Source organism: Rhineura floridana, chromosome 7 (assembly GCF_030035675.1).
Source record: "Rhineura floridana isolate rRhiFlo1 chromosome 7, rRhiFlo1.hap2, whole genome shotgun sequence".
Taxonomy (NCBI): Eukaryota; Metazoa; Chordata; class Lepidosauria; order Squamata; family Rhineuridae; genus Rhineura; species Rhineura floridana.
The window spans coordinates 155,002,876-155,019,377 of NC_084486.1; the positions used below are offsets into that span (position 1 = coordinate 155,002,876).

Here is a 16,502-nt window from a genome sequence, read left to right on the forward strand (position 1 = left end):
CATGTAAGAGGACAACTCAATGAACAGTCCTGTTCCATTTGTGAACAAAGCAAGAAATGGTCAGCTCAGTGGGTCTCTCTCTCTCTCTCTCTCGGAGGATTTCTGAGAAAGTGGAGGTTAGGCCGAGAGGCAGTGACTGGCCCAGGGTCACCCTCATGGCCAGCACGGCTTTCAGCCCTGGTCTCCCAGGTGCCGCCACACCACGCTGGCTCGTCACCCACCGACAACCCTGCAGTGCCACTGCCAGTCAGTGTGAACAGTGCTGAGCTAAATGGGGAAAGGCAGCTCCTGTGTTCCTGGTAAGTGTTTAAACCCTTCCACTTGGAAGGGTGAGAGTATGTTTCCGTGCCTTCACAGCTGCCCCATGTGTTGTAAACATTTGCCAAATGCAACAGCTGCATCCGACAGCACTGTCTGAGTCGGGGGGGGGTGGCAGCACAGGAGGGAGCGCATGTCAAGTCATTACACATGGCGGCATTTAGGCAGCATCTGAAAAATGTATATCCTATTTGCAATGCTGCAGCAACAAATTGCAAAGCCACCACAGTCTGCACAGGATAATTGCAGGATGATGAGCTGGCAGCCAAACACCCTCCTTCCCTTGGGCCCAAGACCACAAAGAGATATTTACACCACGCATTATGTGACAGGATGACTCATCATCCAAGCCTGACTTCACCACACATTCCTCTTTGGGATCTCTCAGAGTTAAATACTGACCAGTAGAGAGATGAGGGCCTGGAAGGGTGGGGTGGCTTGGGAAATACAGTTCCCCTCTTCACCCCAAAGTCTTTTCCTTAACATTAATAATTATTTCTCTTTTAGAAAAACACTGGTCTATGTTTGCAAGTATAGGAGTGGATCATAAGGTACGTTAAGTAATTCTTGCAGGAAACGTTTCCCAACCCCAGCTCCCTCATGCAGCCTCCTGCACCTCCCAAAAAGCCTCTGCAGAGGGCTGCCCCCCCAAACGATGTGGAATGGGGTGCAGAAGGCTGCAGCAGGGAGAGAGGGGAAGTCTGCCTTCTGTGAACTTCCTTGAAGGAAACTTAGGATCCAGGCCATATGTACATGAAGAAACAGGGCGATGATATGAGAAAGAGCAGAAAAGCTGGTTTCAAAGTATGCAGGTTCTCCCAAGGACACAAAGATAAAAACAACACACTTGAAGGTGGTCTTGACTTTAAATGAAAGGCAAGTAAAAGGTGTATAAAATTATGCATAATGTGGAGAAAGCAGGTCTTTTGCTGCCCTCCCTCAGTGAGCTTCTTTCTTTATTACAGAAGGTCCAAGGAGCTCTTGTTAGTGGGGCCCCTGTTGGGACGTGGGCCTTTGGCAGATGCCCGACTATGCCAACCCTCAACAAGGCACTCCACCAACACTCGTATATGCCAGACATCCTGGGACAGGGGCATCCTTGGGGCAGCTGCCCTCCTGTCATCCAACCAGCTATCTTCTTTGCTCCAGTGGGTAAGGGACAAAAGCAAAAGACTGCGAGGGTAGTCTTAAAGCTACACAATTTCTTCCAGGCCAAAACAGAAGAATTCAGCGAGTAAGAAATTGCAGAAGGGCTTCTCCCTCATTTCTCCTGGATCTGGGAATGGCCCCCATTAATGCTGACACCAAGCAAGGAAGCCAAGAGGTAAGAGCAAAGGGACACAGCTTGACATGGACCCGAGGAAAGGCAAAAGGGTTCTGTCCAAGGAGGCTAAATAGCCACAACCAGCTCGACAGGAATCCATTTGCCTGAGCATCTCTCGGAGGGATTTTCTTCTACTCCCTTCAATGCTACATTTCAATATATTTCTACAACCAAAATCAGGAGAATGGACTTGAGGCACCTTAGAAGATCCATTATCCCAGACCACCCCAAGCAAATAGTAGATCCAGCTTTATTACTAAAGCACCAACTAAAAACAATCCACAGAGCAGATCTTTTTATGTCCCGAGAGAGAGAAATCCCAACAATGGGTCAAAATAATCAGTCTCAAAGAATGCTCAAGGAGGGGATCTGAAGGAGCCAAATCTTTGGACTCTGGTATGTACATACACACCAACAGCCCTGCTGGATCAGGCCAGTGGCCCATCTAGTCCATCGTCCTGTTCTCATAGTGGCCAACCAGATACTACTCAGAAGCATTTACTGCCTCCAACACTCCATGTTCTTGATAACATCCAGCACTCATATTGCACTTTCAAGCTTCGCTGGGCTCGTGCTGGGAGGAAGGGCGGGATATAAATCAAATAATATATAAACAAATAATATAGGTTTTCATTAGCTTTGTTTTTTCTCTCCAACAAGTCATATTTCAACGCTTATTTTGCATCTGGTATGATCAGAGTAGAGGCCAGGACATGGGAAAGAGAAGGAAAGCTGACTACAATTTTTGTACCAGCCTTGTCTAGACTGCAGTTTTCATCTAAAGATGTCTTTTTTAAAAAAAATCACTGGACAAGCAGCAAAAAGGAATGACAGTGCCCTAGAATAGTTGGTCATGGAACCGACCAGAGGGATGATGAACTGGGACTTAATCTTAAGCAGTTCCCAGGACCTGGTGCAAGATGTAAGTGTTGCTGAACTGATTGGGAGCAGTGACCATAGTGCTATTAAATTAAACATACATGCACATGGCCAATTGCCAAGAAAATCCAACATGGTCACATTTCACTTCAAAAAAGGAAACTTCCCCAAAATGAGGGGACTGGTAAAAAGGAAGCTGAAAGGCAAAGTCAGGAGGGTCAAATCACTCCAAAATGCTTGGGAGGTGTTCAAAAACATAGTATTAGAAGCTCAACTGCAGTGTATACTGCAGATCTGGAAAGGTACCACCAGGACCAAGAGGATGCCAGCATGGTTAATGAGCAGAGTCAAAGAAGCTTTTAGAGGCAAGAAGGCTTCCTTCAAAAAATGGAAGTCTCGGAATAAAAACCAAGACAAACTCTGGCAAAAGACAATAAGGAATGCTAAAAAGGAATTGGAGGACCATGTTTCTAAAAACATAAAAACCAAAAGCAAAAAATTCCTTAAATGCATACAAAGCAGGAGACTGTCTAGGGAGATGGTTGGACCCTTGGATGACAAGGGAATCAAAGGTGTGCTAAAGCAGGATAAGGAGATTGCAGAGAAGCTAATAAAGCGATTATTTGCATCAGTCTTCACAGATCCCTCTGCCTGAATTAACTTTTGCAGGAAGGGAGTCTGAGGAACTGAGGCAAATAGTAGTGATTAGAGATGAAGTCCTAGGCTTAATAGACAAAATAAAAACTGACAAACCGCCAGATCCGGATGGCTTCCACTGGAGAGTTCTTAAAGAACTGAAATAGCTGATCTTCTGACAAAAATATGTAACCTGTCCCTAAGATCACCCTTTGTACTTGAAGACTGGAAAGTGGCCAATGTAACACCAATCTTTAAAAAGGGATTGGGGGGGGGGCACATCCTGGAAAGTACAGGCCGGTTAGCTTAACGTCTGTCCTGAGAAAACTGGTAGAAAGTATTGTTAAAGCTGAAATAACCAAGCATATAGAACAGCGAGCCTCACTGAAGCAGAACCAGCAAGGCTTCTGCAAGGGAAGTCCTGCCTCACTAACCTATCGGCATTCTTTGAGAGTGTCAACAAGTATGCAGATAGAGGTGGTCCAGTTGACTCCAGTTGACACAGTGTACTTGGACTGTCAAAAAACCTTTCAACAAGGTACTTCCGACCAAAGGCTCCTGAGAAAGCTAAGCAGTCATGGCATAAGATGACACGCAGCTCTACTTCTCCTTTTCATCTTCTTCAGGTGAGGCTGTCGGTGCCCTGAACCGATGCCTGACCGCAACAATGGACTGGATGAGGGTTAACAAGCTGAAGCTCAATCCAGACAAGACTGAGATGCTGTTGGTGGATGGTTTCTCTGATCGGATGGTGGATATATACCCTGTCCTGGATGGGGTTACACTCCCCCCAAAGGAGCGGGTTCGTAGTCTGGGAGTCCTTTTTGACTCTTCCCTCTCACTTGAGGCTCAAGTAGCCTCGGTGGCAAGGAATGCGTTCTACCAACTTCGGTTGGTAGCCCAGCTACGCCCCTATTTGAGTAAAGAGGACCTTACATCAGTGGTACATGCTCTAGTAACCTCACGCTTAGACTACTGCAATGCGCTCTACGTAGGGCTACCTTTGAAGACTGTTCGGAAGCTACAGCTAGTGCAAAATGCGGCAGCCAGACTGCTAACAAGGACCAAGCGGTCCGAGCACATAACACCTGTTCTGGCTCACTTGCACTGGCTGCCAATAAGCTTCCGGGCTAGATTCAAAGTGTTGGTATTAACCTATAAAGCCTTATACGGCGCAGGGCCACGATACCTGTTGGAACGCCTCTCCCGATATGAATCGGCCCGTACACTACATTCCACAACGAAGGCCCTCCTCCGGGCCCCGACTCATAGGGAGGCCCGGAGGGTGGTGACAAGATCTAGGGCCTTCTCGGTGGTGGCCCCCGAATTGTGGAACAGTCTCCCCATGGAGGTGCGCTTGGCGCCGACGCTGTTTTCTTTTTGGCGCCAAGTGAAAACCTTTCTTTTCACCGAAGCATTTTAATTTAGTTTAATTTAAATTTATACAAATTGTTGTAATTGATTTTTGATTGTTTTTATGTCCTGTGGTATTGTATTATGATTTTACTGTACTTTGTTCACCTCCCAGAGAGCTATTGCTAGTCGGGCGGTTTATAAGCTTAATTAATAAATAAATAAATAATAAATAAGAGGAGAGCCCCCCACAGGTTCTCCACCTCTGGGCTGAAGCGTAAAAGGTAAGCAACACATTACAAAGTGTCCTCAACCTCTGCCTTATGAGCTGTTGACGTTTAAGTACAGTAATACTGTACCTCAGTTTATGAATCCGCCAGGAATGAAGCTCCTTGTAAGGAAGTCTTTTACAGGTGAAACTGACCAGCTTTGCTTTGCTATGGAGAAACTTTCAAGTATGTGCCTTTGCTTTGCTAGGGTGAAACTGACATGCCTGTGTCTTTCCTTTGCATTAAAGAGATCTCTTGCTTTCTTCCAAGGAGGGTGCCAGGTAAGCACCCTTTAAAGCCCCTGTTGAAGCTGCCCCCACCAGAGCCCATTCCTATTCTTTCCATGTTATTCCTAACTCTGGTAGCAAAGTTTCTGTTAAAACAGCAATGACCAGGAACGCAAGTACTTTGTTAACTGAGGTATTACTACACTGTTTCCTGTGCTTTGAAGAAGCATCATCTTTCTCCTTGCAATCCAAACAAAATGTTTGCTGAGGTGTTGCTCTGTAGCAACACTGGCACACAAAAGGGCCTGCACTAATTTATTTCTCACAAGGCAATCCCAGCTTGGAGCCCTCCCTCAGGCAACGTCTGCATTTGGTATCTGTCATTTGCTCAACGGGGCAACTTGAGGCCTGTTTTCTTGTTTAACTCCAATGGCCTTTGTCAGGAGGAAACTAAGGAGGCGAATCCCAGCAATGCCTACTTTTTCATTTGAGCATTTCAAGGCAGCCTGGCAGGCCATTGCAAAATTACTAGCAGTCATAGAATCATAGAATAGTACAGTTGGAAGGGGCCTATAAGGCCATCGAGTCCAACCCCCTGCTCAATGCAGGAATCCAAATCAAAGCATTCCTGACAGATGGCTGTCCAGCTGCCTCTTGAATGCCTCCATTGTCAGAGAGCCCACTACCTCTCTAGGTCATTGGTTCCATTGTCGTGTGGCTCTAAGAGTTAGGAAGTTTTTCCTGATGTCCAGTCGAAATCTGGCTTCCTGCACCTTGAGCCCATTATTCCGTGTCCTGCACTCTGGGACAATCAAGAAGAGATCCCGGCCCTCCTCTATATGACAACCTTTCATGTACTTGAAGAGTGCTATCATATCTCCTCTCAGTCTTCTCCAGGCTAAACATGCCCAGTTCTTTCAGTCTCTCCTCATAGGGCTTTGTTTCCAGTCCCCTAATCATCCTTGTTGCCCTCCTCTGAACCCGTTCCAGTTTGTCTGCATCCTTCTTGCAGTGCGGAGACCAGAACTGGACGCGGTATTCAAGATGAAACCTAACCAGTGCTGAATAGAGGGGAACTAGTACTTCACGCAATTTGGAAACTATACTTCTGTTAACGCAACCTAATATAGCATTTGCCTTTTTTGCAGCCACATCACACTGTTGGCTCATATTCAGCTTGTGATCAACGACAATTCCAAGATCCTTCTCACATTTCGTATTGCTGAGCCAAGTATCCCCCATCTTATAACTGTGCATTTGGTTTCTTTTTCCTAAGTGTAGAACTTTGCATTTATGCCTGTTGAATTTCATTCTGTTGTTTTCAGCCCAATGCTCCAGCCTATCAAGGTCCCTTTGAATTTTCTTTCTGTCTTCCACGGTATTAGCTATGCCCGCCAACTTTGTATCATCTGCAAATTTGATAAGCATGCTCTGTACCTCCTCATCCAAGTCGTTAATAAAAATGTTAAAGAGCACTGGGCCCAGGACCGAGCTCTACAGTACCCCACTCGTTACCTCCGCCCAGTTTGAGAAGGAACCATTGATAAGCACTCTTTGAGCACGATTCTGGAGCCAATGGTGGATCCACCTGATAGTTGTTTCATCCAGCCCACATTTAGCTAGCTTGTTTTGTTGTGCCAGAGATTTCTCTAGTGTCATCAATATACACAAACACTACATTCAGATATCATAATAAATCATGGCTTTATCATGATAGCAACAAGCCCAGGCAAGCCTTGGCTCATACATTACTTCTCCTCCTACACAAGGAGCTTGGACTTTTGTTTCTGATTAACTGCAGCATGTCGCATCATGCGAACCCAACAAACTATAGTTATGAAGCTGACTGATTAACCACAGTTTGTTGGGTTCAGATGCAGTGCTGAAGTGGCTATGTGAAATCGGGAACCGGAAGAGGAGAAGCACATTTACCAAGGGCAGGAGTGCATTTCCTGAGGCTCACCCAGCCCAGTGTCCTTCACAACAAACCACGGTATTCATGACATCTGAACACATCTTGATGTATATCCAACACTGTAAATCTGAGAGTATTAGCAAGAACTACAGCTCTCTCATCCTTTGCTCTTCCTCCATCTCAGCTACACATCCAAGGAATTTTAAAACTGTGTCTGTGTCAGAATTGCTTAATATGCTTTTTAATAATGTTTTTAACCCTTTTTAAAAAGTTTTTAAAAATGTTTTTAACACTGTTTTGTCTTAATGTATTTTAAGATTTGTTTTTATCATGTTTTAAAGTGTTTTCAGTGCCTTGTTTGCCGCCCTGGGCTCCTGCTGGGAGGAAGGGCGCGATACAAATTAAACAAACAAACAAACAACAACAATAATAATAATAAACTTGAGAAGGTTCTTGGAACCTATTGAGCCACTTCTCCAGGGACGTTATACAAAGAATCCCATCTGCAAAGCAAAAGCCCTAGGGAGCCTGTCCTGTGAAGTGCTGCATGTCTTAGAAGCCCTGTATTAAGTGAAGATGCAAGTAAGACGTAAATCACTATTCATTTGGTAAACATGTACAGCAAAAAGAATCATTTTAAAGGCTAGTTACTGTGCTTTAAACTTGATCAGCTCCAGAATCTGAGAATTTACATCCATTAAAGTTAGTAAAAATCTTATGGGAAGCAACCATCAGGCTTGCAAAGTAAGCCAGCCTCTTACAGGGGTCTTCCTTGCTTACTTTCCTTTGAAGCACCAAGCCCACCCAAGATGAGCTACTGGATCAGAGGAGCCATACTCAGTCTAGCAAGGAGACATGTTATAAACAAGCAGTACAGGAAGGGTGGATACATAAATGATGCAAGTTAAGGGTTGAAATGTTCCCATAGGAGCAGATACACCTGCTTTTTCAAAGCACTACGCCATCATACTGTGTATTCTAACTAAAGTGGTTACTAGAATTAATATATAGCAGCAGCCCACACAAAATAATATTTAATTTATTTGATTTACTTATTTATTCGTCGCTTACTACCCAAAGTTCTCCAAACAACTTACAACATAATGAAAAGCCAAAGTCATATATCATACATAAAACAAACAAAAAATAAAATAAAATAACTAACACCATAAAGTTACCAAAACCTTTGGCAGCACTCTAATATAACAACATCATCTCAGTCTGTCAAATGCCTGGGGAAAAACAAATCTTTACTGGAACCGAAAAGATTACAATGAAGGCATGAGACAAACCAAACTGGTGAGCATATTCCACAGATGGGGAGCCACAACGGAAAAGGCCCTCTCCCTTATCACCACCGTCTGAGCTTCCTTCAGAGGGGGGACCTGGAGAAGGGCCTCAGAAAAAGATCTAGAAGTCTGAGTAGGTTCCTATCAAGTGAAGCGTCCCAGAAGATATTGGAGTCCCGAGGTGTAAAGTACTCTATAGATTAAATTTCAAAACCAGCACTTCTAACTGGGCTTGGGAGGTTAGAGATAACCTGAAAACAAAAAAGGACACATACAGGAAGTGGAAAGAAGGCCAGGCCACAAAGGAAGAGTATGGACAGGTATCACGGAATTGCAGGGATGGCGTCAGGAAGGCTAAAGCTGAGAATGAGCCGAGGTTAGCGAGAGACGCCAAAAGCAATAACAACGCTTTCTTCAGATACATCCATAGTAAAAGGCAGAGAAAAGAAATGGTGGCACAGCTACTCAATGAGGATGGCAAATGATAACGGATGACAAAGAAAAGGCAGAAGTGCTCAAATCCTATTTTGGCTCAGACTTTTCCCTAAAAAGGGTCTGTGACCTTCCTGGGAAATGTGAAACTGAAGGGGCAGGACTGCAGCTTGAGATTGATAGACAAATGGTCAAAGAATACTTAATAACTTTGAACGAGTTCAAATCTCCAGGGCCCGATGAACTGCATCCTAGAGTATTGAAGGAACTGTCTGGAGAACTCTGTCCGTTATCTTTGCAAAATTGTGGAAGATAGGCGAAGTGCCAGATGACTGGAGGAGGGCTAATGTTGTCCAAAAAGGGCAAAAAGGAGGAAATGGGGAACTACAGACCAGTCAGCCTGACATCAATCACTGGGAATAGTCTGAAGCAGATTATAAAGTGGTTAGTCTGTAAGCACCTTAAAAACAAGGCAGTGATTACTAGAAGCCAACATGGATTTATCAAGAACAAATCCTGCTAGACTAATGTTATCTCATTTTTTGGCCGAGTATCCTAGGTCCCTTACATGCACCTGGGGATGGCTTTTGTTAGTGTGGTCTCCCTTTAACAGCTAGGGCTCCTTCTTTCCTTGTAATGTCAGTCACTGACATCTTAAAAACTGGATTCACTGAAATACCATTAAGAACATAAGAACATAAGAAGAGCCTGCTGGATCAGGCCAGTGGCCCATCTAGTCCAGCATCCTGTTCTCACAGTGGCCAACCAGGTGCCTGGGGAAAGCCCGCAAGCAGGACCCGAGTGCAAGAACACTCTCCCCTCCTGAGGCTTCCGGCAACTGGTTTTCAGAAGCATGCTGCCTCTGACTAGGGTGGCACAGCACAGCCATCATGGCTAGTAGCCATTGATAGCCCTGTCCTCCATGAATTTGTCTAATCTTCTTTTAAAGCCGTCCAAGCTGGTGGCCATTACTGCATCCTGTGGGAGCAAATTCCATAGTTTAACTATGCGCTGAGTAAAGAAGTACTTCCTTTTGTCTGTCCTGAATTCCCCAACATTCAGCTTCTTTGAATGTCCACGAGTTCTAGTATTATGAGAGAGGGAGAAGAACTTTTCTCTATCCACTTTCTCAATGCCATGCATAATTTTATACACTTCTATCATGTCTCCTCTGACCCGCCTTTTCTCTAAACTAAAAAGCCCCAAATGCTGTAACCTTTCCTCGTAAGGGAGTCGCTCCATCCCCTTGATCATTCTGGTTGCCCTCTTCTGAACCTTTTCCAACTCTATAATATCCTTTTTGAGATGAGGCGACCAGAACTGTACACAGTATTCCAAATGCGGCCGCACCATAGATTTATACAACGGCATTATGATATCGGCTGTTTTATTTTCAATACCTTTCCTAATTATCGCTAGCATGGAATTTGCCTTTTTCACAGCTGCCGCACACTGGGTTGACATTTTCATCGTGCTGTCCACTACAACCCCGAGGTCTCTCTCCTGGTCGGTCACCGCCAGTTCAGACCCCATGAGCGTATATGTGAAATTAAGATTTTTTGCTCCAATATGCATAATTTTACACTTGTTTATATTGAATTGCATTTGCCATTTTTCCGTCCATTCACTCAGTTTGGAGAGGTCTTTTTGGAGCTCTTCGCAATCCCTTTTTGTTTTAACAACCCTGAACAATTTAGTGTCGTCAGCAAAGTTGGCCACTTCACTGCTCACTCCTAATTCTAGGTCATTAATGAACAAGTTGAAAAGTACAGGTCCCAATACCGATCCTTGAGGGACTCCACTTTCTACAGCCCTCCATTGGGAGAAGTGTCCGTTTATTCCTACTCTCTGCTTTCTGCTTCTTAACCAATTCCTTATCCACAAAAGGACCTCTCCTATTATTCCATGATTGCTAAGCTTCCTCAGAAGCCTTTGGTGAGATACCTTGTCAAACGCTCTTTGAAAGTCTAAGTACACTATGTCCACTGGATCCCCTCTATCTATATGCTTGTTGACACTCTCAAAGAATTCTAATAGGTTACTGAGACAGGACTTTCCCTTGCAGAAGCCATGCTGGCTCTGCTTCAGCAAGGCTTGTTCTTCTATGTGCTTAGTTAATCTAGCTTTAATTATACTTTCTACCAGTTTTCCAGGGACAGAAGTTAAGCTAACTGGCCTGTAATTTCCGGGATCCCCTCTGGATCCCTTTTTGAAGATTGGCGTTACATTTGCCACTTTCCAGTCCTCAGGCACGGAGGAGGACCCAAGGGACAAGTTACATATTTTAGTTAGCAGATCAGCAATTTCACATTTGAGTTCTTTGAGAACTCTTGGGTGGATGCCATCCGGGCCCGGTGATTTGTCAGTTTTTATATTGTCCATTAAGCTTAGAACTTCCTCTCTCGTTATCACTATTTGTCTCAGTTCCTCAGAATCCCTTCCTGCAAATGTTAGTTCAGGTTCAGGGATCTGCCCTATATCTTCCACTGTGAAGACAGATGCAAAGAATTCATTTAGCTTCTCTGCAATCTCCTTATCATTCTTTAGTACACCTTTGACTCCCTTATCATCCAAGGGTCCAATCGTCTCCCTAGATGGTCTCCTGCTTTGAATGTATTGATAGAATTTTTTGTTGTTGGTTTTTATGTTCTTAGCAATGTGCTCCTCAAATTCTTTTTTAGCATCCCTTATTGTCTTCTTGCATTTCTTTTGCCAGAGTTTGTGTTCTTTTTTATTTTCTTCATTCGGACAAGACTTCCATTTTCTGAAGGAAGACTTTTTGCCTCTAAGAGCTTCCTTGACTTTGCTCGTTAACCATGCTGGCATCTTCTTGGCCCTGGCGGTACCTTTACTGATCTGCGGTATGCACTCCAGTTGAGCTTCTAATGTAGTGTTTTTAAACAACTTCCAAGCATTTTCGAGTGATGTGACCCTCTGGACTTTGTTTTTCAGCTTTCTTTTTACCAATCCCCTCATTTTTGTGAAGTTTCCTCTTTTGAAGTCAAATGTGACCGTGTTGGATTTTCTTGGCAATTGGCCAGTTACATGTATGTTTAATTTAATAGCACTGTGGTCACTGCTCCCAATCGGTTCAACAACACTTACATCTCGCACCAGGTCCCGGTCCCCACTGAGGATTAAGTCCAGGGTTGCCGTCCCTCTGGTCGGTTCCATGACCGACTGATCTAGGGAATAGTCATTTAGAATATCTAGAAACTTTGCTTCTTTGTCATGACTGGAACACATATGCAGCCAGTCTATGTCCGGGTAGTTGAAGTCACCCATTACTACCACATTTCCTAGTTTGGATGCTTCCTCAATTTCATATCTCATCTCAAGGTCTCCCTGAGCATTTTGATCAGGGGGACGATAGATCGTTCCCAGTATTAAGTCCCTCCTGGGGCACGGTATCACCACCCACAACGATTCTGTGGAGGAGTCTGCCTCTTTGGGGGTTTCGAGCTTGCTGGATTCAATGCCTTCTTTCACGTATAGAGCGACTCCGCCACCAATACGTCCTTCCCTGTCCTTCCGATGTAGTTTATATCCAGGGATAACCGTATCCCACTGGTTTTCTCCATTCCACCAGGTCTCTGTTATGCTCACTATATCAATGCTCTCCTCTAAGACCAAGCACTCCAGTTCTGCCATCTTGGTTCGGAGGCTCCTAGCATTAGCGTACAGGCACTTGTAAGCAGTGTCTCTCTTCAAGTGTCTTTGGCACTTGTGGTTAGGCCTGTGGTAATTTTGCTCTTCTGAATTTATATCCTGTGCCCCTGCTCTCACAATGTCTACTTCTAGGCCTACCCCTTTTAAAATTTCATCATTTCTTTGTTCTTTATCCCAGGGGGGAGGTTTATTCCGAACCGGACCTTTCTCAGCTCCTGTCGGGTTTCCCCCCTCAGTCAGTTTAAAAGCTGCTCTGCTACCTTTTTAATTTTAAGTGCCAGCAGTCTGGTTCCATTCTGGTTCAAGTGGAGCCCGTCCCTTTTGTACAGGCCCGGCTTGTCCCAAAATGTTCCCCAGTGCCTAACAAATCCAAACCCTTCCACCCGACACCATCGTCTCATCCACGCATTGAGACTGTGAAGCTGGGCCTGTCTGGCTGGTCCTGCGCGTGGAACTGGTAGCATTTCAGAGAAAGCCACCTTGGAGGTCCTGGCTTTCAGCATCCTACCTAGCAACCTAAATTTTGCTTCCAGGACCTCACGGCTGCATTTCCCCATGTCGTTGGTGCCAACGTGCACCACGACCACTGACTCCTTCCCAGCACTGTCTACCAAACTATCTAAACGACGGGCGATATCCGCAACCTTCGCACCAGGCAGGCAAAACACCTTGCGGTCTACACGCCCATCACACACCCCACTGTCTATGTTCCTAATGATCGAATCACCCACTACAAGGATCCCTCCACCCCCTGGAGATATATCCTCGGCACGAGAGGATAGCTGCTCATCCCCCAAGGAATGGGTCCTTTCTAAGGGATCGTTTCCCTCTTCCTCAGCTGGATGCTCTCCTTCCCCGAGACCATCGTTCTCCATGATAGCAGGAGAGCTATCATCGTTGGAGTGGGACACAGCTATAACGTCCCTGAAGGCCTCCTCCACACACCTCTCAGCTTTTCCAGGTCCGCCACCTTGGCCTCAAGGAAATGAAGTCGTTCCCGGAGAGCCAGGAGCTCATTGCACCGAGAGCACACCCACGACTTCTGTCCAACAGGCAGATAGTCGTACATGCTGCAGGCAGTGCAAAACACTGGAAAGCCCCCACACCCCTGCTGGCTTCTTACCTGCATAGTTTTGTTTAAGGTTTATTACGTCAATGGGTTGGAGACTGCGGTTTAGTTGAGGTCAGGGGACAGACGGCAGAGTGGGGGGCCCTGGCCTCCTCGCCCTGCTGCCGAACTCGCTCTGCTGCTTAACTTGCCTTGACGCTTTGTCAGCTGGGGCTCCCTCTAGCTCATGGACTACCTTTTGTAACAAGCCCTTATATAAATCCCATAGTGCAGAGAGGAACACTGAAGGAGAGAGAGCAGCAGCATGCATGCCTATGGCAACTGCAGAGTAAGAAGGATTTTGTCCAGGAGCTCCCAAACTATGGGCCATGGGCCACTGGTGGTCTGCAGCGCTTCTGTGGATTTGTGGTTGAAGACAGGAAATGGCACCTCCATCACATTAAACGTCCATATGGATTGTATTTGTATTTTAATTGCTGTTTTTATTTCCTTCACTGTGCTTTATGGTATAAGAATTTGAATTCTATGACGTATAACACAATAGGTAAGAAACAATAAAAATACAGTTAAAAATCACACAGCATCAAGCAAAGTGCATCACAACTGCTACAACAAGCTGAAAAATCAGAAAGTGATCCACAAAGAGCTGCAGCAGTTTATTATTTATTTAACTTCTATCCTGCCCTTCCTCCCAGAGGAGCGCAGGATAGCTGACAAAGGACAAAACACTGAACACACGTTAAAACACCTCAAAGCAAAACATCTAACACACATTTTTTAAGTGGTCCGTGGCAAAAAAAAGGTTGGGAACCACTGACCTAGTTTGCAACAGAAGACGCCTAAGGAAGCAACGGCGTCTCCACAGCCGGCAGAGGCAGCTCGCTTACGAGAATCGCACTCGGGCACTGCAGGGGTTCGCACGGCGACCGCACTCGGGCGTTTATTTCCATTCCGGCCCGTCCGGCCGGCCCTCCCTCGCGTGCAAGTGGGACGCATTCCAAGCACTGAGCTCGGGCGACCGGCTGCTGGCCAGAGCCAGGAGAAGAGGCGCAGCCGAAGCACCCGCACTTTACCACCGCTTACCGAATACAGCCCCACGCGGGTCCTAGTGGCAGCTGACGCTCGAGATAAAGCAAAACCTGCTCGCCCGGTCCCGGCCCATCACTCGCTGCGCCGCCAGGCGGCCGGGCCAAACCTTTCCCGAGGGCCACAAGGGCCGCCCCACCTGGCCCGCAGCTCTCCCCCGACGCGCAGGGCCCGTTGAAGGCCCTCAGCCGCCCGGGCAGGCGAGCCGGGTCTCCCGACCCGCCAGCCGCCTCTCTGCACACCCACCGGCCCGGCCAGACACGCCGCGCAGCAGCCCAGCAGCGCAGGAGGAGGGGCGCCGCCGTCAGAGGCCCCGCAGGGCAGGGAAGAGCAGGCAGAGTGAGGAAGGGAAGGAGGCAGGCAGGGAAGGGGCGAGCAGACGCCCCCACCGGCCAAGCCGCCTTCAGGGACCCCCCTCCGCCACCGCCGCCGCCGCCGCTTTCCCTGCCCGCCAGCCCGGAAGGAGGAAGCGGCGCAGGCCGGACTGGCACCCTCCCCCAGGTACGGAGACCCGCCGGGCCCCGCTGCGGAGACCCGCCGGGCCCCGCTGCGGAGACCCGCCGGGCCCCGCTGCCTTCACTCCCCCGCGCGAGGGGCCACCGGGACCCCCACCCACGGCTCACCTGAAGCGGGGCGAGTCCTTGAGGCACTCCTCGAAGTCCACGGCCACCCTCATCGCGACGTTCCCTCCGATCCGTGGCGGCAGCCCCGAAAAGGGAAGGGCCGGCGAGCCTCGAGGCGACCAGGAGCAGGAGGCGGCGACGGCGGCCTTCGGGAAAGCGACTCCTCGGCGGCGGCGGCGCTGACGGCGAACAACACCCACCTCAACACCACACTTGGTAGCCAATCGGGAAAGGAGATGCTACCGACAGCCCAATCGCTGCCAGCAACGGGACTTCCGCATACCGCTCTCTGCAAGTGTGTGTTTAAAAGGGCATTTCTGCGGGCCAATCGCGCGAGGGAGTGCGGGCTGCCCGCACCAAACCCTCCACCCTTTGATAATGGACAGCCCGGCGATCTAACAGCTTCTGCAAAGCACGCACACATTTCTCTTCCCGCGAAAGCCAATCAGGGAAGAGAGCCGCGGGAAGGGGGGCAGTAACAGTTGCTTCGCGACCAAGCAGACCCTTTCTCCCGGGTGCAGCCTGCCTGCCCGCCCCCTCCAGAGTTCCTTTGATCCTGCTAGTTTCACTCCTTCGTCATCTCTTGGTTCGTGACGTCATCTAAGAGCCTTTTTTGGCAGATTATTTTTTTAACATGGGGGTCGCCCCCCCTTTTCTCAGTTTTTACTGGTTTTAGGGGCTTTCCCCGCCCTTTTGCTGGGGCGCGTGGAGACCCCGCTGCGGGAGGCCTTTGAGGCCAGTTGCTGTGCCGGCCGCTCCCCTTTTTCTCTGGACTAAATACCCCCCCCACATTGCAGGCCGTTACCTACAGAGGAAATGCGCCTCCCTTCGCCATTTGCAGTTCCATTTGCTGCATATTTTTACAACTCTTCCTGCTCTACTTTCTCAATTATCCAGTGCGCAGGTGGACAGGAAAAAGGCCTCACCTGGATAAGTACTTCATCCAGTTCTGGTCTCCGCACTTCAAGAAGGATGCCGACAAACTGGAATGGTTCAGAGGTCATGGAGGATGATCAGGGGACTGGAAGCAAAGCCCTATGAGGAGAGAATGAAGGAACTGGGCATGTTTAGCCTGGAGAAGACTGAGGGGAGATATGATAGCATTCTTCAAGCACATGAAAGGTTGTCACATAAAGGAGGGCTGGGATCTCTTCTCAATCATCCCAGAGTGCAGGACACAGAATAATGGGCTCAAGGTGCAGGAAGCCAGATTTTGACTGGACATCAGGAAAAACTTCCTAATTGTTGGAGCCATACGACAATGGAACCAATTACCTGGAGAGGTAGTGGGCTCTCCGACACTGGAGGCATTCAAGAGGCAGCTGGACAGCCATCTGTCGGGAAAGCTATGATTTGGATTCCTGCATTGAGCAGGGGGTTGGACTGGATGGCCTTAGAGGCCCCTCCCTATTC

General features: G+C 47.5%; 1 protein-coding gene across 3 annotated transcripts in view; it reads right to left on the reverse strand.

Annotated features, from left to right (window-relative positions):
- ACAP2 (ArfGAP with coiled-coil, ankyrin repeat and PH domains 2) overlaps positions 1-15,456 on the reverse strand; it is a 70,171-nt gene extending 54,715 nt beyond the window's left edge. For 2 of the 3 annotated variants that reach the window (XM_061637676.1, XM_061637675.1), the window contains exon 1: positions 15,090-15,456. In XM_061637676.1, the coding sequence (XP_061493660.1) occupies positions 15,090-15,142 (53 nt within the window). In that variant the 5' untranslated portion in view covers positions 15,143-15,456. Of the gene's footprint in view, positions 1-14,463; positions 14,750-15,089 lie in introns of those variants that run through there. The other variant, XM_061637677.1, reaches the window with a different exon arrangement.
- Positions 15,457-16,502: the final 1,046 nt, after the last annotated feature.